The sequence below is a fragment of the Taeniopygia guttata genome, chromosome 2 (genome assembly GCF_048771995.1).
Source record: "Taeniopygia guttata chromosome 2, bTaeGut7.mat, whole genome shotgun sequence".
Taxonomy (NCBI): Eukaryota; Metazoa; Chordata; class Aves; order Passeriformes; family Estrildidae; genus Taeniopygia; species Taeniopygia guttata.
The window spans coordinates 95975861-96000700 of record NC_133026.1 but is presented as its reverse complement, the minus strand read 5'-3'; the positions used below and the strand labels follow the sequence as shown (position 1 = coordinate 96000700).

The 24840-nt window shown below is 34.7% G+C and overlaps 1 protein-coding gene across 2 annotated transcripts in view; it reads left to right on the top strand.

Moving 5' to 3' along the window:
• DOK6 (docking protein 6) overlaps positions 1–24840 on the top strand; it is a 240954-nt gene that overhangs the window by 197800 nt on the left and 18314 nt on the right. Inside the window, exon 7 of one of the 2 annotated variants that reach the window (XM_030265926.4) lies at positions 3436–3553. In XM_030265926.4, the coding sequence (XP_030121786.1) occupies positions 3436–3553 (118 nt within the window). Of the gene's footprint in view, positions 1–3435; positions 3840–24840 lie in introns of those variants that run through there. The other variant, XM_072924474.1, reaches the window with a different exon arrangement.

The following is a 24840-nucleotide window of genomic DNA, read 5'->3' as shown; positions in this document are numbered from 1 at the left end:
TGTGACCAGAGTGAAGTAGAGGAGCAGAATTATCTCAAATTCATTCCCAGAGAGAAATGTTTATTTCTTCTATGTGTCTTTGCTACCTCTGTCACGATGGGTCCTTTGTGTACAGTTGATGCTAATGCATCTGAACCTGTTTTGCCAGCTCCTGAGAAAAATGTGTTGGTGTTGCAAAAAACAGCTGAATATTGGCCTGTTATGTAAGAAAAAATCCAGACTCAGAGATGTTGTTTTAATTTTCTTCATGGTAAACAGGCTTAATGGGATAGGTGAAATAAGTTTTAAATACATTTTTAACTGTTGCATTTCTGTTAAATTAAGGACCATAATAAATCTGTGCAGGATGGTCTACCTGCTTTGAGAAAAGAAGAAATTTTAAAGGTTATTTACTTGATTTTCCACAGTGAAAAGTTCTCTGTTTGCATTAGCTGCTTCAAAAAATTGTAGAGGAGTAGCCAGTTGTTTTTTAATGAGGCATAGTAAAAAGACAAAAGGGAAGGGTATGTAGGACAAAGTCTCTGAACTTATAAATGTGTTCTCTTTCACTGGTCTGGAACACCAGAGGTCTTGAACCTGAGTGTCTTAATTTTTTAACAGTTAGACATTTTTTTTTAATCTTCTCTGATTTACAAGTTGTTTGCTTGTTTTGTTTTTCTATTTTAACTTTGTTAGCTACCAGAATTTAATTTATACCTGGGGAAAAGGGATTCTGTAACAGTAGATCTCTGTACTTTAGATATTAGTTTAACTTGTAATTATTAATATAGCAAAGAGCTATCTAGTAATATATGAAAAATTGATTATATGGATATTTTTATTTATTTTCTTCACCTTGGTTTCAAGTTGGTTTTTTTTAATCTGAAACACCCACAGTTTAGCATGTAAAATGTTCTCCAGAGAAAATGGGCTTCTGTCAATATATTATTCAATTTTCTTTGAACACAGGAATATTTTTACTAAGAGCAGTTTGTAGAAGTAAGCATTCTGCCATTGTCAATTACATTTGATCAACAATGTGAGTTTTATATGGATAATAAAGAATAAAAGAAAAATTATAGTTGATGCTAGTCTATTATTGAGTAAAAATAATTTCATGGATTAATATTATCATCCTTTATATGATATGCAAGGTAATGAGGTCTTCAAATCCAAAGGTTTATGTTTCTATTTTAAAGTCTCAAAACCAAAATTGATATTTTATTTTAAAGTTTGGGGGTTTTTTTGGGGTTTTTTTCTGAGGATGATATTGTAATAAACTAGAAATTGCATTTTTTTTCTCTATGGAGTCTCCAGAGAAATATGGTTTATCTGGCCCTATTGCAGTTAGCATATGGTGATAATTCTTACCCAAAAGGTGATATTAGAAGTTGTTCCTTAGATAGAGAATCTGAAGAAACAAAGTATTGTGAATGCTTGCAGCGCATCTTCTGCAGTAGAGCAGTTCTTACCTTATTTTATAATGAGAACAGATTTTTTTTTTATTATTCTCCTAGATCTCTAATGTGTGCAAATAAAGTTCTTCTGCATCACTATTGCTCAGATCAGGAAGGAGTAAATCACCTTAGATCAGGAGTAATGATACATTTAACCGTGTATTCCATTCAGTCTGTGGATTTAGCTTTGAGATAATAAACTGCAGTCAAAGTGATTCTATTTACTGGAAATATTTCTTTCAGAATGCATACTAAGAAAAAGATTTTGCCTTTGATTTACCTTTTGAGTCAATAAATAATGGATAAATCATTGGTAAACTAAAGTTGGATGATTTCATGTAATTTTCTTCTTTGGTAAAATTACCCTTGTTACGCATGCTATACGAACTTGGTAAAATAATATAGAGGGTTTATTACTGTCCTGATCTCTACAATAAAAGAAATTCTGCATATCAATAAATTTTAAAATCCCAAGTCTCCCTAAAATTGGAATTCTTGTGATAATGCTTTCAAACTTCTTTTTTAATGAACTGAATGCTTCTGCAAGCTCTCTACTTCATATCAAATAGCTTCTAGTGATGATCTGCACCACTGACAAATGAAATTAAATACTTGGCTGTAAATGAGCAGAAAAGACATTAGCTGTAGACTGGGAGTTATTTTGATGACAATTCTCAAGGAAACAGCAACAGAAGTAATTACAGCAGATTGATCTGAAACAAAATATATTCTATGCATTAGTTTGTGTTACTACTTAAAATTTAAATAATTTTAGATATTTGGGTGGATACTGTCTCAAAATAGATTTAGTTTGGGAAGAGGAAGACATTTAAATTACAGAATAATATGAGTCTGTACAGTTAAAAAGGGCATTTTTAAATTTGGCATTATGATTCTCAATGAGGAATCCCTAAGAACTAATGACTACACCTGCAGTAAGTGATCCAAACCTTTAATACCTTCTGCTCTGTAGCTGGACTCTCTGCAAATGAGTTTCTAGGCACACCCTCTCAGAGTACTATCCTGGTACCTCCCCTGAAACAAAGAGGTTTTTCATTCTAAAATATTCAGACATAATTGATCCTTCAGTATTGATCTTTTCAGGCATCCTCTGAGAAAATTATGCTTGCATCGTTATGGTGATTTGTTAGATCCCAAAAATTATTGATCACATTTTATATTCTGTAAAGCCAAAGATACGAAATATCTGCAGGTGCATTCTCTTTTCTTCTAGACACAGAAAGCATAACAGGAATATCCAGAGAGTTTGCCAGAATGCACAATTCTTCATCTTTCATTTTTCTCTGTAGTGTTGTCTTGTCTTTAATCACATCAATAGTTTGTTGGAGACAGAGATCTCTTTAATAAAGTTGACATTTCTCCTGTCAGGTTTCTGTGCGGTAGCTCTTGGTCACAGAGAATTACCATGCAATTCACAAATTCAGTCATATAAAGTCCCCCACACCAGGAAAATCTGTTCTTGAAGCTGGAGCCTGCTACTGGTGATGAGATGCCTCCCCTTCAAAGGAGGATTAGGAGATTAATGAGTCTCCATTGCTAATTCTCTGCTGGTTGTCTCAGATTCACTCTTAGCATCTTTCTGGGTATTCAATCCAATATGCAGGCTAAATGATCAAAAGGAAATGTGATTGCAGAGGGGTTTTGGAATTCAGACATATGTTAATCCATCGTTATCATAAAGAAGTATATAGCAAAACCCTTACAGCAAGAAGAATAGCTGTAGATTAATAGGGACATATTTTGATGTCCTATTATTGACCTCTGCTAATGAACCTATAGACCCAGATACACTTTTGCAGTTTTTTCCTGAGGATTCACAGTGCTGATGCTTATAACACAGTTTAAATGACAGTGTAAAATCTGTGGTAATTCAGAAAATGGTGTGTTCATGACAACATAGATTCAATTTACAGTTTTGCAATTGTTTATCAAGTGTAATTATAGGTGACCTTCCATTTATGTTTGCTTTGGTTTTTAGCTCCAGACCAGTCTGTCTGAACCAATGACTTTATCCAAGTCGATCTCACTTCCTCGTAGTGCATATTGGCATCACATCACCCGGCAGAACAGCGTTGGAGAAATCTACAGTTTACAAGGCAAGTTGCTTATAATGCCATACCCATTAGCTTCTTTCCATTTTACCAGAATTCATGCAAATTGCGTTTTATTTGCACTGGTTATTTTCTCTCCATTTCATTTATCAATTGTCAGGATCCTCAGCAGGATCCCCAGATTTACATAAAACAGGTTTCTTTTAGTCATTTTGTAAACAAATGGTGAAAATTATTTCTAGAATCACCACATAAAGCTGGATAGACAATTTGGCTCAATGTAGCTTCTCAGTAGCTAATGAATGTCAGGTTGTTTTAGTATTTTCTACCAATGAGATGGGGCAAGTATTTGAGCAACCTCAGGGTGCCTAATTAAATCTACATAAAGTGGCTATATGAGTTGCAAGATTAAAACAGAGTAATTCTAGGAAGAAGAGCTATTCTTGGTAAATTTGCTTGGCAAATCATATATGTGAACTGTTGACTCAACTAACTTACAGACCTTCAACAAATCTTCTTCTGTCTATGGTTTTCTTTCATATGTTTAGATTTGCTAAAGCCTTTAAATGCTATAATTACAATAACTTGATGATGATGATTCACTGATCTTAAGCTGAAATTGATTTGTATCTTTTAGGAAAATGAAATTATTGTTATATTTAAAATGTAGACCCTTTTAAAAATAACCTTTTGTAAACATAGCACTTTGTATTATTTCTAAAGGCCTTAAGGATTTCGTTTTAGTTCTCTCTTAATAATCTGTTTGCATAAACAATTTACATTTAGATAGGAGTTTAGAAACTGCTTACAAACAACAGCACCCAATTCAAGGAGACTGTACATATTTTCATTAAAATGAGTGGAATCCAGTATATAAAGGAAGGACATTAAATGCTTTGTTTTGTGAATTATCACATAAATTAAAATCAGCAGGTGAACTGTGCATTCAGTGGGTGAGTCATTAAAGGGTATAAGCATTTGTTTCCCATCATTTTCCATAGAGCAAAGTTAATTTTTAATAATGGCTATAGTTCTACATTTAAATACCAGTAATGGAAAAAAGAAAATAATCTTCCAGAAGCTGTTTGTGAAAAAAGTTATACTCGTACATCACCCTACAAATATTCATCATATCACTGATATTTTTTCATGGACACAATAAGAATTGAAAAAAATAATTTTATTTGTAGAGATGTTAGATTTCTTCTTCTTGTGTCCTTGATGTGTCTTTTCTTCATCAGCAAGATAGTAAATGTATTATATTCACTCTCAACAATCTTTTCTTCCTTATAAATGGCCTTCAAAATAAAGGAAAGTAAAACTTTATGTATAAAGTAATAATTAAAATACTTATACCACCTAGCTGTGCAGGATTCAACATACTGGAAGTGTATTATTAAAAATGTAAGAATTTTTCTTTCTGGAAATATGCAGATTTTATCCACATTTCCACTGAAACATGGGGCTTATAAATACTTCAGAACTTAAGATTTTCATTTTTCCTACATGTACTATGATGACTGAAACCTGAGAAAATATAGCTGATTTCAGGGGAGACTGATTCACTCTTACCAGTGGGAAAGGAAGTGCATCCAGAAGACTCTGACTGCAAAACTTTTCCATGCAAGACTACCATTCACTATCTGTAATGAAAATCTCTTTGAACCTTCTGCTGCAATTACTAATTAAAAACAATTAATTTGTACAGAAAGTGAAGTGGGTACGAAGCACACCTTTTCCTCCTAATACCTTGTCATACCGACAGCCTTTGCACTGCAGGGTTGTCAAAGCATCAGCCCACAGGAGCTCCGTAGATGTGGGTGGAAGGTGGGTAGCAAGGAAGCAGATTGGAAGCATCACTTCAGCCCTCACCTCAGCAGAGCAGCCAGCTGAGAGGAGCTGCTGCAGAGGGAGGAATCACCTTCTGTTGCCATAATCTCCTCTGAGCTTCAAAAGGTGCATTGCGCCTTCGGGGAGGAGACGTTTTCTTCAGATAAGGGACATTGAACTTAGCTCTGCACTTCATGGGCATTTACAACAAAGCTTTGAACATTCAAGAAACAAATTTGAAAATTCCCCACATGCTTCTAAATATCTCACAAACTCCAAAGTGAAATAAACAAAGTGGTGTCTATCTATATCCAAGTGACTGTCAATATCAGTAGTAGTAGCCGAGCTCACTGCTATGTCCAAGTGTTTCCACAGTGGCAATTATTTCAAACTTACAGTCTGAAGTGACTGGAATTTAATTAATAACAGCTGGTGATGTACAGGAAGAAATGAATATGTGTTCATACTACCTTAAATAAATTGGCTCTTTGGGAGTTATTTAGCAGTCAGATTTAACTTAATTAGTAGTGTGTGCTGATCTGATAATGAATATGCTATGGAGTAAGAAGGTAGTGGGTTTTGTGATTTTTGGTTTTTTTGTAAACTACATTTCAGATGAAAAAAGGCCCTTCAATAAATGAGTGTTGGGTCTATTATGCTCCATTAGCCCATGAAAATACTTACATGTAAAGACCTGTAGAGATTAATGCATGGAATAATAGAGCTAAAGTAACACAAATTGCACAAAATACCTTGAAACAAAATGGGTTCGTTTCTTTTGGTAATCCAAATATTGCCCTTAATTACAGTTCAGAAATTAAATAGTGTCCTTAAATATTTTTTATCAAAGATTAATTTAAATAACAGAAGAAAAAGAGCTCTACACCATTTTTGTGCATACATGAGTACGACATACATGAATTGTATGTTTTCATGAATAATTGACAGCTCTAAAAAAATTTGAGCCCAATAGAAGACAAACATTCACCGATATGTTATGCTATCATACATCAAGATCTAAAAATTTATAAAAATGAGAATTCAAGAGTAACCTTTTTAACCAAAGTCATGATGAAGAAGGAAAAAATATGAGCCATATAAGCATGTAAAGAAATACCCTGTATGTTTCCTTGTAATTCAGTTTTTATTGTTTATACCTACCATAACATTTAGCGCTGTAACACAGAATATTAAAAACTGACTGACAAAACACATGAGTTTTTATACAACAAAAGATATTAAGGAGAATTAATCTCTTCTTTTTGGGTTTTTTTTTTTGGTGGGTTTTTTTGGTTTTTTTTTTTTTTTTGCATTTAGGGCTTTAAATTTGTTTAAAATTAAAAAAAAAAAAAGATTGCAGACTGAATTTTCAGCTACCTGAAGAACTCTAGTTCTTGCCCTTTAGAGTTTGGATGATACAAATGTTAAACACAGTCAGTTTGTGTATTATTGTATAAATAAGGCCAAATAGAATTTTGCTATTGAAACATTAATTAGCTTTTTGTATTGCAGTTATTGAAATCCCTGGGGAAATTATGTTCAGAAAATCTAATTACAGCCTGGCCTTTCTCCAAGAAATTCAAAATTAAGAAACGCTTTCAGTCACTCCTGTTGTGTTTGATCTGGTTTCTCCTCATTTTTTGGACTTGGCTTTTGCTATCCATACTCAAAATAATGAACACCTACCCACAAAGGCAATGCTATTCATTCTATGAGAGTACTTATGTGAAGGAACATATATTTGTATAAGAATTACACCAGAAACATCTTATGTGTTTCTTCTAAAAAGAGAACACTAAAGGGGTTTTTTTCCCACAGTATTGCTTATCACAATTTGCTTGTAATGAATTTTATTTGCTCTATCACAAATTGTTACCACAGTTTGTTGTAAACCTATATCAAAGTAATTAAATGACATGGAAAAATACTAAGAAGCCTGCTAAGAGTCGTATTTCTAAACTTGGTGAGGAATTTTGAGAAATAAAACTATCATCTTTGATGAAATAGGACTTCAGATTCTAAGCACATGCCAAAACCATAAGCAGACAGAAATAAAAAATAGCTCAAATGAAGTCTGAAGGAAATTTGCTGTTGATATACAATTACGTTTTGTATGTCACAATAAAGACGCAAAAAACATAAGGCTGGTTTTGCAAACCTAAATGGACAGAAGCTATGTCTCCTCTGTGATCTGAGTGAGTAAGCCTGCAATGCACATTGTCTTTTGGCCTTGTTAGATGACAACTCACCCTTTTTTCCTTTTTTTTTTTTTTATATATTTTAAGCAGAATAATATGTAGTGTTAATCTGCTCAGCTAAAAGGTGTTGTGCATAAAAGGGAGACAAAGTCACATACGAAAAACCCATCTACACAGTTTTCCAGCCTTTTCAAAGTAGAAACTCTGATATGTCACTAAAAATAATCAGAGAATATTCAAGTTGCTAAATATTTAGAGGGATTTGAATCATTCTGTTCAACCTTCCTTAAGCTAATCCTGCAGGAAATTCTGATGCAGGCTTCTGTAGCTTTCTACAAATTAAAGTATGTAAAATGAATGGGAGAGCATTCGTCATTTTGGCATTTCCACTGTTTGTTCATATGCCCAGCAATAGAGTATGGAATCCATTTCCCCATCTAATCTTGGTGCCTGAACAATGTGAATAACACAAAATGTTAGAATATATCTGTTATATAAACCTGATCGCTCAGTAATTTTTCAGTAAGTGTCTACCAGCGGCTAAAGCTGAAAAGCTTTATAGCCTTCCACATTCCCATTTCCTTTGCTGAATCACATCAAGACCTTCACGTTAGTAAATGAAGGCTATAAAATTCGAGATATGAATAAAGGACACCTGGAACAAGATACTTACTGAGTAGAAACTGCATAGGAGCTACATTATTTAAAATTACTGTATTACGTGTCTTCTCAAGTCTTATGCAGTAGATTTTATCCTTTCCTTTTGAGCTTTGAATTTCTGTGCTAAGTAGTGCATCACTAGAGTGATTTTTAAATGGCACATTGTAAGTGGGATGTGTCTTACTCTGAAACCAGTAAAGAACTTCATTTTGCTCAACACTGATTGCTGCCTCTAACCAAGAGCATTACTGACAAGCTCTAAAGAGTATCTTGACATATTCCCATTAATTCTGATAAATCATTGCTGAGTTAAGAGGTTGTTTCAATTATGAGCCATGAAAAATAGAGGAAGGTGGGAAGCCAAATATGATTAATATAGCATATTTTGCTGTCAAATTCAGACCTCCTGGTTTCACTTAAGCCCAATACTTTGGTGCCCTTTCTCTCAGGACATGGTCCTTCAGTGAGACTACTTGTCAATGTGGTTGTTCTGTGCCAGACCAGAAAGCATAGAAGTTGCTATACTCTCAAAACTGAAAGCCCAAATGGTGTAAGGAGAGCAATTAAATATTGGCTGATTGCCTCCTCTCCCCTCCAAAACCCAACAAATGTAAGTTCTTCAGTGCAAACTGCACAGATTCTTAGCTATAAATCTCTTGGCTTAAGGACTTCATAAGTATGTGATGACAATAGCTTCTCACTCGTGATTAGCGTGAGAAGCAAATGAAGCTTTGCCCCCAGCTTAACATAAGTAACACCAGGAATCTTTACTCTGACTTTGCCTGAGACTCATTACAGTTATGCTACAGTCGTTTGATCTTTCTGCTGTATTTTAAGATTCAAGTATTGCAGTGTGTCATGAGGGCTGCAGTGCAATGAAAAAATGAGTGTACTGGGAGAATTGGCATAACCACTTCTATGGATGCTTTTAGCTGGTCATGGGTTGTTGGAAGAAGAAAGGTTTGCACCACTAGATCAAAGAGAAAATTGAAATATTTGTCAAAGATCAATTTTCTGAAAATTGCTCTTTTCTATTAAATTGTTTCACCAATAATTCTGGACTGCTTTAGCTATGACTATCTGATTTTGTGTTAAGTATGTTATCATGGTTAGATTCCAAGAGATTGTCAATTCATTTCTGTAATTTCAAACAAATTGAAATACTTTTATGCTGACAAATCACTGAAATTATTACTCAAAATCATGGATGATTAAACCCTTTTTAAGACAACTTGGGGTGAGGGGAAGCCTGCACACTTGTGAAAAAAATTCCTTGGCAAAAAGGTGTGTTTTCTTTAGTATTTCTTTGCAGGAATAGTTTATGCTTCTTTTTATTTCATTAAATATTTTTACAAAAAGCAAAAAAAATATTGAAATTGACACTCCAAATAGCACATGTTCATAAAATGTTTATAAACCAGAAACTTGATGTAAACTTGAAAATAGGCTGTGTGACAGGAGGAATGGGGGAATGTTAATAATACCAGCTTTGCCAGCTGCAGCAAGGGAAGAACCCTTGGATGTCAAGTGCAATTGACTGTGTTCTACTTTCACTGGAAAAAAGATCGTCCCTTCACGTTCTAAACTTTATGACATAAAATAGGATCCTATAAATATACAATTAAGGATTGGTTTAAATTGACATAATGGTGATCTAACGGACTCTTGTTTGGTTGTTATGAAGTTTAAAATATATTTTTATAGAAGAGGCATCATATGATCTCAAATACATTAACCTTAAGTTTCTATAAAATTTTCTTTCACATGTATCTCATTTTGCTAACGAACAAAAAGATTGTGGTGACAACATTTGTGGCACATGGCATATGGTCTGTTGCTAGTACAGACCTATTTATTTTCTTGGTAAGGCAAATTTAAGTACAATGAATACCCTACTCATTAAGTTCAGTTTAATCAAGGCATAAGAATATATTCCTTATAACTCTATAGTGCATTTCAGCTGTGCAGAACTGATTAAAAAATCATAGTATTATTCAGTAGAGACAAGAAAAAATGTTCAAAAATCTTAGAATGTCTTTCATTTTCTATTTTTTATAAAAAACCTTTTCATCTCAGTGAATTTTTATATCCTGCCAACTTTTTATTTGGTCAAAATGATACATTGTAAGAAACTAAGATAAATTTAACAGAGTAAGAACTATGAATAACAAAGGAAATGTCCTGCCAATGCAGAGTTAGCAAGATTCCACCAAATTAAAAGTTTATCTTTTCAAAAACTGAAGTCTGCAGCTCCTTGCATTTCTGTGTTTAAATATTAGAAGCAAGTTGGCTGTTTAGCTGCTGGATACTTGTTTATCCTTCAAAATTCTTTGAAGTTTCCTTTTGGGGAATGATTTTAATGAAAGGTTCATTTCCCTGAGTTTAAGAACAAATGAAATATTTTGTTATAAAGTTACATGGAAGAAAAAAAATACCACACCTGATTTGGAGAGAGATAAGAGATAAAGGACTTGGTAGAAACCAGAGTTGCATACTCTGGAATTTACATGATAAACATCAAAACAGTGTGAAGATAAAAATGTAAGATTCCTACTACTCTTTAATTACTCAGTTATTTATGTTGTTGTTGGTAGGTCAAGTTTACATGCAGAGGGACAATGGCATGGTTGTTTTCTCTGAGCTGATTGTAATGAGTGTGACATAGCATGGCTACTGTGGTTGTGTTCCCAGCAGTGTCCTGTCTCCTCCTGTGTGTTTAGCCCAGCACAAGGAAATGAAGGGAACCAGCAGCCTGTGGTGATGAGGCACAGCTTGTTGCCCTGTGCCTGAGAGACTGTTCTACCCTGGCTGTGTTGATTGAGAGGCTAAGGATGCATCATCTATCTGGCACTTGTCCTCCTTGTGCTGTTATCTTCAGTCAGGATAGAAAGCAAGGTCTTGTCCTACCCATCTCTGTCCCTGAGGATAGGCAGTCCTAGGATGGTGGTAGGGACTGCCACTGTAGGTAATGTTTCTTTTTTTTCTCTCTCCAAATTCTGCTGAGCGGAATTCAGCCACTGAAGGACTTCCCAAAGCTGCTTGATATGAGCTGAATTGGTGCCACTTGCTTATAGTCACTATTATCATGCACTCGGGGTAAAGCATCTACTCTATCACTTGAATATTTAGCTGAGAATTGTGCAAAGCTGTGTTTTCAACCTGAAAAAGACACATGGCTAGTTAGCTATAGCTATACTGTATTTTATCTTTCCTGAATTAAATGTAATTAAAACAGGAGTTTTATCAGCTGTTTGGTTTCAGCTTCCAAGAAAAATTCTATTATTCTGGCTTGCAACGCTGCTCATTGTTTTTGCATTTCACTAATTAAGCATTTAAACTAACAGCTTTATTCTTTTCTCTACTGAAATTCTGTAAAATTGTCATTACTGGATATGGATCTTTTCCATGGAACTTAGTGAAAACTGCATGAAGCAAGTTTTCATTTTTACCTCATTTTGCCACTTTTCTCCGCATCTGTATAAATAGATAACAAACCCTTTTCTTCCTAAATACTGACACACAGATGCCAGAGAAGCACCTATGTCTCCCTACACTTGCCTGTCTTTTTGCTAAATAGGAATGGGTTTTGCTTTTTAATTAAGTTTTCTGTATGCTGTGCTATGGTTTCTAATGGGAGTTTTTGATCATGAGCTCATGGAATCAAGCCAGGAATGCAGTTATCCAAATGTGCTTTCTATTTCCTCTATTAACGTGTGGACATCCCAGGTTTGGGAATGTTCACAAGTAATGCTGTTGCTGAAAATTTGTTTCAGAGACAGTTTACATGTGCTGAATCTTTTAATTTTAAAAATCCTATTCTCATGGAATTTTTTATAAATACAGCATCAATTTAAATGATTGGTTGTTGATAGATTGTGGCCACTTATTTTTAACTGTTATTGTTAGGCTGTTCCAGGACGTCTCAGCAGGTTTGCAGAGCTTCTGTGAAAGTTCTATCGTCACCAAACATTTGATGTCACAGGCATTTTATGATGGAAGAGATAACCTGTTCTGGGTTAGGAAATGGAAATGTGTCTCATTCAGTCTTGTCAACTGTCTCATTATTCCCCATTCATCAGAGCAAGTATTTAATGCTGAGACATAGCTCAGCAGTTTTTCATCCCTTTCATGCCTCTTATAAAAACACTTGCCTCTGATCAAATGTGTGTTTTGGTTTAAATGTCAATCTGTTTCTGGAGAGTCTTGTTTTTCTCCTGTCACCATGTATCAACTAACACAACCCAATTTTAACAACTAAATTGGAGGAAGGGCTGGGAACAGGGTCATGGGCGGCAAATGCCAGACATTATCTGTACCAAAGTGTGATTCTTCACTCCTAATAAATGCTGGTTTTCACGAGCTAGTCATTTTGACTCTCCAGGATACCAATGAGAAGATCTCTTCTCAATGCCTACAGCTGCAAAATTCCTGTAACTTCTAGGCCATCTTTTCTTCATCTAGTATAAGAATGAGGAAAAGGAATTGTTCTTGAACTTTTTTATCTTTTTGTGCCTGATTTCCTGGCCAGCATTTCAAAGCAGAGAACTCCATTTTATGCTCATGGACCAGACCAGCACCAAGGTTTCCTATGACTGAAGAAATGTAGAGAACAGCTCAAAATCCCTCTTAACACATTCTTATTACCTTAGTTGTACTTCAAATCTTGTACAGAACTGTAGGAATCAGTCATATATTTTTCCGTGGTATTTATCGTGCAGTAAAACACCAAAGAGGGGGACTATTTAAGCTTCTATCTTCGTAGTGTGACTTGTTTTTTGCTTATGTTGCAGCATGAATGACATGCTAGTGCATAGGTACTATCAAATGGGAAAATGTACAGAGAAATTGAATAGTATCATTGGTATGAATATAAGATGCTTATCCATTTTTTAATTTAAATATTCAAAACCATGCAAGATGTGAAAGAAAACCTTCCTAACTAGACAAGAAAGAGAAGTTAATTTGTTGTTAAGCTGAGATGTCCTCAGCTATTGAAAGTCCTCCTTGCTCATGAAAAAAACATCCAAATTCTGTAGGCCTTACAGGATGAAAACCTTTCTCTATATCTCATGTCCACAGGTACTATAGCATAAACAGAATCCCCACTTCTGAGCATTTTTTCACTAGCCCATGTAATTACATACAGCCTTTTTAATGGAAGTTAATATTTTTCCTAATAGTTATGGATCTCGGTGCATTTTATGTGATATAATATCTGCACATTTGCTTAAGCCTGAAAAATTGTGTTTATGAAAGACATTTCTTTGTCTTATTTTTTTACACCAGTTAGGTTAAACAAAAAAAAAAAAAAAAATTGACAATATCATTGCAGCTGTAGAAAGGGTTAAATGATTTAATAAAGCCTTCTCAGAACCTTCACACAGCATGAAATTCTCCCAAAATATAGCACTGCCATATAGATTAATAACTAGAGAATGGGTTTATACCTTTAGACTGTCAGTAAAGCAATATTCAGCCTCAACAGTAGGGGAGTTACGATGCCCTTATCTCCCTGAAAACATCCCCTAGTCAGTAGGAGCTCTAATGCCAAACTCTGTGAGTTGCTGCTTGAAGCTATTTTTCATCCTGAAGTGATAGATAGAATCAGCTTTGAACCCTGTTTTTGCTGACCTCAGAGGAGTAAATTACCTTACACTTTGAGGCAGCATGACTCACTGTCTGACTGTTTACATGGCACTTGCAGTTTTCACCTACCTGGGAAGGAATCATCGAAATCTGGCAATTATTGTGACAGCTCCCATCTGACAACCAAGCATTAGTCTTCAACCAATGTACCTACTCCTTGAAATCTGTTGTTTCTTTAAGTGACACTAAAGCCATCAACCCAGAGTTATTTTTCCAGAGATTTTTTTCTGTGAAAAAATTATGCAGAATTAGTTCATAGCATTTTGTCTGAAATTGAGATACTTCTATGAATTTTGCTGACACAGACTTACTTAGCGGACTTTCCTCTTTCCCAGATAGTTACAGTTGGGGGTTGGGCATTGTTGGGCATTTATGAACAGAAACTGAATACAAAATTAATGGATATAAGTCTACCAGTCATTATAGATATCACTAAACATCTTATACAATAAAGTCATACAAAAATGTTAACAAGATTTTTTAAACCTTGAAGACCTTTAAAAATATTACACGGATCAAAATTAAATAGATAATCATAGATACGATTTGAGTTTCACATATTATTACACATTATGTTTGGATAAATTATTGTAACTAAGATGTTACTTCAAAGTGAAATCTCTTCTAAACTTATACCTGAAATATCTGTAAATGTGCTAAACCCTGCATGTGTTCATTATATATCTTGTATATTATACATTCAGTTCTAAATGTCTGCATACTTAAATAACTCACATCCAGGACTCTTTCCTCAGAAAAAGTTGCCCAATGACTATTATATTTCTGTTAAAATTTTTTCTCAAGTCTTCCCTGTGTAAACATTGTTTTCATTTCTTGTAGATCATGCAAGATTATTTTTCCCTGTTATTCAGATGCCTCTGATATACAACTAGTTGGTGACAATTAGGTTCAGTATTCCTGATCATGTATCAGAACAAAACGAGTGCCAGATCCCAATCTGTTCTAGGTCAGCATAACTTTGCCAAAGAAACCTCCAAGTGTTTTTGCTGAAGAGATATATATTTTTTGCCTACCCTACATAAGATATCAAAAGTGTTTATTTCACCACAATTATTATTCTGTACTTGTAAGATCTGATACCATAAATTCAGTGGTTCATATTTACTTTTAATGTGTTAAAAGTGGTTTTCATTTGAAGATAATTGTTATCATTTTAAAGTTTCCTTTGCTTAGCAGATATTTTGTTTTTTATCCCAAGCTGTGACTTCATTTTTTTATGTTGGCATTAGAGCTATGTGCAAAAAAATATCACTAGTGTTTGTTGTGCACTAAATCGAGTGTCTTTGGAAAGTGCAGTAGACACATTTGCTGCCACACAATAACTGGAAGATTCTTTCCTGAGGATAGGCACTTTGGGCACAAAAAACATAAAGGAACAGTTTCTGGCCTGGATGGTCACAGTGGAAGAATTATGGTTACACACTGTTGCACCATTGTACCAAAATGTACCTTTTGCAAGTTTTCCAATAGGTGATAAGCAATTCAGGTCTTTCATATTCACTATGACCATCAGTACACTGAAAAGTGAAATGAAGGGCAAGAAGAAAGTCTGCCTAGCAGTCCACGTTCAGTGGTGTTAATGAGTGTTGTTAAGTTGAAAGCCTTCATAGCTTCACATTCTAATTCAATGAAAAAATTTTGTGTCTGGGATTTTTTGCTTGCTCATTTGTAAAAGGATAAAAAATCCCTGCATGGATTTTGATGCATAACATAGACATATATTATAAGTAGTAGCAGTCCTGATTAAAATGTTGCCTTGTTTCCTTATGATCCTCTTGATGCATGGAGCAGGACAACTGTGATTTGACAAAACAGTAAGGCAAGTCTGAAAGTGCCACTGCTTAAAAAGAAATGTCATGGCTCTATGGTTCAGAATGCTGATCTGGGACATGCTCATTAAAATAGTTCACGTTTGTTCAAAATATTTTGATAGGTAGCTTTGTGAAGGCAAACTTTATGCCAAGCTAGATATCCTTTGGACATTATAGCAAATCAGGCATTGTCTGGTCTCCAGTCTCTGGCATAAATCGAGTTCAAGTCTAGCATGAACACTCTGCTGTGTTCTTACCTGCTCACTGTAAACAAGCTCATATTCTGAGGCCTGATCTAGATTCAGTCTGTGTGACCAGCTGATGCATCTGTGCCTCAATGGCACCATGACCCACATCTCCATCTCGAATTTTTCTCCTTGCTGTGGCAGCTGTGGGGCTCGGGTCAGTGTTCAACAATGAGACCTCCAGCAGGGATGCAAGAGCCAACACAGAAGTTTTGGAAAAAAAATGTCATTGGATCCTGGTTCTGAACCATTCTAACATTTAAATTGGCCTAAATCAGTCAGTCTTCCTTGCAGATGCAGATTACTGCTTCCTCAATATTGCAGGGGGTGTGTTTCCTTGGGGCTCTGGAAGCTTTAAGCCCTTAACTAGAAGTCAGCACTGATATTGAAATGGTTATAGCAGCTCATGCAAGCTGAAGGTGTGACTCCTGGGAAAGCAGATAAGTGCCCAGAATTCACACCAGCTATGAGAATAGTGTTGGTACAGAAAAACTTTAAATATTGCTACACAGCTCTCAGTCCTTGAGACCATGTGTCTCATCAAAGGCTTTGTAAAACAATGTGAGTAATTCCAGATACCCATATCTAGGGGATGTTTTTTATAGACCATGTCTAGGAAAATTTAAACATTAAAAAAATTTTGTGGGATTTTTTATTTCCGATAAGGGGTTTTTGTGATAACCTTTCTTACTCAGTTCTCAAAACTTATGTTGTGAAGCAGGATCACTGAACTGGCACAAACATAAAACAGTTTCTTGTCTTATGGGAGAGAGTGGTATATATGGTCCCATGGAAATTCTTTGGAATAACTATTTTGTCTCTGAAATTAGTTTTTTTCCTCACTGAGAAAATGGATGATTTGGAAAAATATCATACATAACCACCACTGTATTTTTTTGTACATGACTGAGATAAAGGGTGTTATTCATTAAACATTACTAATGTCTGATTATGAAATAAAGGAAATCATTGTTATTTAATTTTTTATCATAATTCCTCAGAAAATGGTTAATATTAATTGTTTCACGGTTTCATTTTTACTACTAACACTTCTTCCACTAATGTGAAATCCCAGTTTCATCACTTTACTTGAAAATCTGTTTCCTTTCAAGATTCCATAAACAGACAAAAAGTAAGAGATACCTTAGGTTGGGCAGGTGGGAGAGAAAGGATGTTATCTGAGATTCTTATCAGGAAAGGTCGCTTTTCAAAAAGTGAACAATCAGTATTGTAGTGTGTCCCTCCCACCAAAGAGGTGTGCCAGGATTTAAGCTTGTTTTAAATAACTGCTGTAATTTCATGGCTGGAGAGTTTCACTTAAGTCTTGAGCTTGAGCATTTTAGGAGAAAGAGGAAATTATGAAACTCTTCCTTCTTCTGATTATCAATCACTTGAAAACAGTACATTCTACCTCATCTTAGCAATAAGCAACTTTACTTTTTGATCACACTGTAGCAGGGCTATATAGTCTCTTATTTATTTGACCTAGAGGAGAAAGTGTGTTTAATATCATAGACTCTTCCAATCCTATTGAAAATTAAGAGGGAAAAGATGAGGTTCTATTTAATACTGGCTAAAAAAAAAAAAAAAAAAAAAAAAAAATCTTGTTCTCTGCCCTGGAATGTTAATAAAAGCACTGTAGTAACAATAATATAGCCTTTTCCAGGATGGAAGGAACAGAAACGTATGTTCTGCCTTCTGGCAAGAACAATGGTGAGGCATTTTATCTGTCAAATCTATCTGTATGTGCAATGCTTCTAGAAACATGGTATCTGCGTACTGAAATATGGGAAATTTAATTTAACAACTCCACAAACCAAAATTGATGAAAACAGAAAACATATTCTAGAATATATGTGTAGATTTTAGGAAAAGGAATAACATCAGAGATGTTGATTTTATATCCATTATATATTATATTATGTAATTTTTAATGTGTGTCTATAATATAGATGGTGCCCAAAGAAGAAATTGTCTTTTTAAGACACTATTAAATTGATCCATTTTGATAGAAGGTTTTCAGTATTAAAAACTATTATGGGATCTATTCCAATAAATTAGAATTTTAAATTTCCTAATTGTATGGGACATCTCAAATTATATATTAGTTTTCTAAAATGTTTTATTTTAGAGAAAAAAAAATCTAGACAAAGATTTTTTTTATTATTCTCCTTTGATTACTTAAATCAAATTTAATTTATTTATTTTTAAAAATTAATAAACTATAAGGTTTACTCAAAACTGCTTTTTAACTTGGAAAACTGTGTATATATATCTGCTCATTACATTATTTTCTCACAGTGCATACATTAACTCAGTTCTGCATCTGTTTTTGACTAGGCATGTTACATTGCATTATTTTGTTGTTTGTTGAAATAAGAGAGTACATATATGAGTGGCCTCATATAATTTTGCTTTGACTTCATTCACATTTTTTTATCTTTCATTTCTTCTAGCAACAGAAATCAAAACCAATTTTGGCCCTCTGTACAGATGGATATACTTAATCTTTTGTTAGTATATTTTCTGGTCATAACCGCTTTGTTATTTTCAGGATTGCATTTAACATGCCAAGGAGATTAAGCACCATTATCAGACAAGAGCAACTAACTGTGTCTGTGAACAAATTACCTTATCTGTAATCATTCTTAAAGGATTAGATCACACGCATAGATTTTAGTGAACATCTGGATCATTAATCAGCTTTGGTTTAAATACTTCCATTATTTTGCTTTCCACTTGAAATTTCCAAGCAAAAAGGAGAAAAAGTCATACTGACCTCCAACATATGTCCTCACTATCAATTTAGACACATGGTCCACCAATCTATTCTGTAATTTCCTGATAGTAAAAATACAATGCATTGTAGAGTTACAATTCTGTTCACTGTGTTAGCAAAAACTATCACTGTGTATAGGAAAATTCAGGCAGAGGCACAGGCATAAACATAAAAAAGACAAATCTTAGAACTGTCACAGCACATTCAAGCCTTTTAAAGAGGAAATAGGAAAGCACTCTGATAAAAGGATGAAGGAAGTTGGGAATAGACATGCTCTTTTTTGTGCAAATTTTATCTTAACATTTAGCCTTTTCTTCATGTTAAGCATACTTTTTTTTGTTGTTCACATTACATAGCCATGCAAAAAACAGCTAATTATTTTACTTTATTAGCATTTATGTCATTCTAAATATAAGATTACAGTGAGATGATCCAACATATTCCTAAATGTTATAAAGTCATAACCTGTCATCAACATCTCTGTGGTTTCGGACAAAAATATAGAGGGTACATATGGTGGGAACATGAGTTTTTATCATAAAGTCTGATTATACTGCTGAATTGGCTAAAACAAGTGGCACATAGGTTTTACCTAAAGAGACATGTTCCACTCACCATGAGACCAGTAGATATGAGTTATTTCTAGGAAAAGGAACATTTTACTGAAATTACCTGAACATCTCCAGGAGGCATTCTAGTTTCACTGTCCCATGCCACAGTATGTAGCAGTGGACTACAATTAACGGAGCTATATTTATTGTCATTATTGCCACTGGACTGCAAAGAAGTATCTGTCATTGCAAGAAAATGTTTCTTGCCCTCAGGAGACCAGAACTTCTGTGAATTGAAAAAGGCTAATATTAGGTCAGAGCTGAATATACATACTTTGGGTGGAAATTCTGTGATTTTTGATGGAATAAGAAGGAATAACCTCTATCAGAGCTGTAGAAGTGCAATAAGAGGAGCATTTGAAAATGCAGGATCAGTTTAACTTCTTAGTCTATAGTTTATCATATTACTTTTGCTTGCAATGGGGTGGACTATTCATTCTCATATTTAAGAGGGTTATATTTTTCTCAGAGATTTTATTTTCCTTCTCACCAGCTCAGCTAGTCTCAGTCCTTTAGAGCTTTTCCTTAAAGATGAGTATTAAATAACTTGGTAAAATTAATTGGCTTGTAGACCAAATGCCATTCTGTGGTCAGAGACCACAACAGCTACAAGTCTACTTAGGTGCATCCCTAGACACAGTTAAAGAAAAAGGTAAGTGACATAAATACTCTTCCAGACATATCTTAGTGCTGCTAGTCACTAAGCCTTTAAAAGAAAAGAAGATTGGATAAGCCAGTAGGAAAATAGTAGATTTTTGTGCGTGTAAGTGTACACAAACACATTTACAAACCACAAATTAGGTCTATTACGTAGCAGTAGAAATACTGCAGTGCAGAAACTTCTGTGACTTCTACTTTGATTCCATATTCATCATTATTAATCAGACTAATTCATGAACTTGATTGGATTTGTCTCTCTAGGATGCTGAAAAAAAAAAAAAAACTGTGCTGATGAGTTCATACAAATAATTTTTCTGTCTGCCCCTTCCCAACAACAAAAGGAAACTTCAAAGGAATGCTTTAGCACAAGGATACTGTATAAGAGGAGTTAGGTTGTTCTTGCTAACATGTTGTGACAGAGGAGCAGGGTTTTTAGTATAACTGGTCTAACAAATTCCATCCACACTGTTCAGCTAATTGAAACAAGAGTATCTGTTGAGATGGGCTGTCTCATGTCTGCATATATTTTTAGGGTTCAAAATAACTTTCCACTATGCATCTTCGTACTTTTCTCCTTCTCTTTGACATGGTGATGGTTTAAAGTGCAGCACAAATTCCTTTTTCCTGAAGAAATTATTTACTGTGCATTTTTACATGAAAATAAGCATTTCTTAGAGCAGCTTATCATAGTTCTTTCTGCATGTAGTCCTGACAGTTGGAGAGCTGTTATTTCCTTGGCAAAATTAAACCTACAGTGCTGGGTTCCTTTTCCATAATTTTAGCATAACAGCAGGGTGGAGACATTAATTTGCTAGTGAAACCTTCAGAAGTTTAAAAATGTTTTTCTTCTACAGTTTGTAAGTCTAAATCCAAACGTATGCTTTGGTTTACATTCAGAAAAACAGAGTAAAAATATTATAATTTTAATTTCTTACTATTAGATTTCTTTTAGTTGTTGTGAAGTTCTCACATGAGTTGCTAAATGGTTTGATTTTTTTTTTTATTCCCACACTGTTAGCAGACAGTGTCACTGTTGTAGCATTTTGTTTGCATGTGTAGCCATACGGTGCTCCTGCTTCAGAGTTATTCTAAGGCAAAATATGTAGGGGGAAAACATCTATGCTACCATTCATTACTTTCCATTTACACAACTCATTCTAATTGTTCTTCTTGCTTCTTTAATGGTAGAGTGAAAAATAAATATTGTTATGCTGTCAGTCTGTACTTTTATGCAATATCTGATGTCATATGGCCAAATCACTGTTCATTATTAATACTAGAAAATGGGGTAAGTAATATATAAATAATAATTTCTATATTAATACTATAATAGTATTAATACTATAAAAGTGGGTTTAAATGTCCCCCTTATTAAATATACTTTCAGACTTTTTAACATCTTTCTGGGACTATGCATGGTGGATGGTGGACAAATCTACATAAGTCTGGATGAGAGAGAGTGTGTCCTAGAAAGACAAACACATTTTAAATTGGAATACTCTGTTGTGTGGCAAAAAAAGGAACACTTTATAGATCTTTTTTTAATGGATCCAACTAAACATGGTGTGGCTTCAGACCCAGGTAATTAAGATTTGCTGTTCAGCACAGTAAAATGAAGGTTCTGAAAGTATCCTCGCATTAAGCAAAAGTTGGAGTACAGCATCTGCTTTCTTTAAAAACAGTTCTACAGCAAAAACTACTACTCCCATGCAATTTCAGTTTCTGTGAGTTAGGTTTGGTAAATGTAAAGCCACCAAAAGTGGTGATTTGGAATGAGGAAACACAGAAATAAAGGATGCTCGATCCCTTTGTCTTTTTGTCAAGGCAGTGACCAGCATTTTGGGACTTACCACATGAGTAAATGGCAAATATTCTTTCTGCATGGTCACAAATCTTTGAGCATGCTCTCTATTTAACCTGTTAGGAAAATGGCAGCTTGAAATGTAGCACTGTCAGTGCACTCCCTTCCCTGAACCAGCGGAGCTGGCTGGGAAAGAGTAAAAAGATCCCTGTGTTGTTACTTTTCTGTGTTGAGGGACTCTTCATTAAATTGGATCCCTGCCTGGGCAGCTGCCAGCTGCACCAAGGTACTGCAGTGGCATAGATTTAGCACACAGATGTATAATTTTTTTTCAGACTGTGCTTTTTTCCCCTGGTGAAATTTCCAGAATTATTTCAACTATACCATTCTCCCTAGCCTATTCCTGATGGAAGGGTAGTTTTGAGTCCAGCTGATGCTGTTGATGTTATAAACACAGAACTCCTGCACCTACACTAGTAGTCTGAGCATGTAGTAGCTGAGTGAATAAAAGGTGTTCCTTTGCATTCAGTGAGTTGTGTGAAATACAGGTGACTGCTTGTCTCAATTTCTGAAGTGAAAATTCCCAGAAGATGCATCAGTGGGAGATATATCTGCAATATTTGTTCTATATGCTGGAAGTCTGGGCAAATAAATGAACATTTTGAAAAGAGTTTAAAGATACAGTTCAATTTTTTTTTAAAAAAGTCCTCCTGCATTAAAAGAGAAATGCACTTCAATAGTAGAGTTATTCTGTGTTCTTTACTAATATATCTTGAAGCTTTTCCCAGCTCATAGGGAGAATATTGAGGGAAAAAAATAATTTCTATATAATAACACAACTGTTTAATAATATGTATACCTCTCTTGGGAAGATATTATCTAATTCCTTAACTATGACTTCTATGATATATCTAGAAAGGAATTCAAAGTCCAGAGACTGCCAAGACCTTCCTATATGACTGATCAGTCAAAGCAAATCACCTTGTCAATAACTGATCCATTAAACTCTGTGTAGGTTGTCTGTACATTTACTTGGTATCAAAATAGAAACAAGCTGGGGTTTGGCCTTTTTTGTTTGTTTGTCTTAGAATGGCTATAAATATCTCTGCTGAATCTCAAAACACTGTTTACACTTTTCTTGCAAGCTAAGCTTCTAAAGTATGTTTTCAAGTATTTCTAAAGTGAAAACATTCTTCACTTCTGAATGTGGTCAAGTACATTTAACAATGACCAAAAATGTCAGTACATCTTCCCCTTTTGAGCTGTGATTTGTTAAATTTCAGTCATATTAGGCAGAAATCTTTTGCAAGACTGAGGAAATTAACCAGAACAAATGAGCCTGATAGAATAGAAAAATTTTTATTTCTAGCTGTTTCAGATGGAAGGATGACTCTTCACTCTTTGATAAGCAAAGGATATTTTTTATTGTGTTTAACCTTTCCAGCTTGCTTTGTTTTCCCCAGCAGTTTAATTTCCTTGACCCTGTAAGCCACAGCAGTAAGTATGTGGGATAGTCAGAGGTGAAATCCTGTGCTTGTCTAAGTGTGACATCAAATTTAAACTTTCATTAGAATACAGAAATTTAAAAACTTATTTTCCTACATTACATATTTCCAAAACCATAAATTGGCTGTGATCACAGGGTGCCCAGCGAGGAACATTGGGCAGGAGAGAGGAGAAAGCTTTGTTGGCAACTTGTTTTGAGACTCAAATATAACAAGTCACTATCCTCTTTTTACTTCTTTGTGTCAGTATGGTTGTATCCATCCAGAACTTATCTTGCAACTACTTCATGTAGCTGTCTGTGCTTTAGCCCTTAGAAATTGTGCATCAGCCCCTGAGTGGATTAATGCAAAAAGAAGACTTTGATTAATTCTCTGTCACCTTCCACTCTTTTCCAGGACTCAAACAGAACTAATAGGTTCCACAAAACATATCTCAAAACCTAGGGCTGAAAGGAAAAAACATGGCTTTAAAATGCACTTGCATCTTTTCTGTACATAAAGAAGATAACCGTAAGATATAAAGAATAGCAATAAGCAACTGAGCAGGTGCTGAGCTGTAGTGGAAGGAGTACTATGGCAGTTTCACATCCAACAAAGCTTGTGACTGAATGCCAACCCTAATGTATATGTTAAAATATCTCTGTGTGGTCAATTTTTTAATTTTGTTTTCAGAGCTTTTGCACTCTCTTACATACGCATTTGTGTATGTTTTCAGAAGGAAAGAAGTAACTTTTATGGATTGTGCATTAGATATATGGTTAGAGATGAGACTTCAGGAGTAGATTTCTTGAGCTTATGAGCTCATTTCTTCTCATTGCTTATATAGATTGTGAGAAGTTTTTTCCCCTGGTCTTTGTCAATAAGAACCACTTACAAGAACCACTTACTCTTTCTTCTTCCTTACTTTTTCTTCTGAAGAAAATATCAGGTATAATTATTCTTCCTGAAACAGGATGGAATGCTTCAAACTTCAGGACTGCTATTCCTACAAAACTTCAGAAACCTCTTCAGTGTTGCAAAAGATTTTCACCTAATATAGTTCTGCAGCTGAACGAATCACAGCTCAAAGCCAGGTGGCATATGTCTTGTGACTATGCATTCTCATAAATACAGTATGGCAGAAGCCTAAATGGAAACACATCTTTTTGGAACCATCTGTTCTTATAGATATCTGCAACAATAAAGAAAATAAAGGCTTTAAATGCTGCTATGCTGTTTTAAACTTTAGAGGCATTTCCTATTGGTCTTTCTTTTTTTTCTGAGATGCTCTCAATTTGTTTCACTTGTAAATAGCTTAGCTGCCATGTTTGTTGCTTTTCTGTTTATGAGCTTTCGAGAATCTGACTATAGCTGGCTTATAGATATATAAATATTTATAAAACAGAACATTACCATGGTGGAAAGTGCCGGGTTGCCCTCTGGTGAATGTAGCTTGTCTTTGTATATTTCATAGTAGCTTAGAGGGTAAAGCCTTTCTCCTTATTTCTTCTTTCTTTATTTGAGGGAGGCTGCATGTGATCTCTTGAAAGCCAACACTGCAGCAGCTACTACAGAGTTGGTACTCC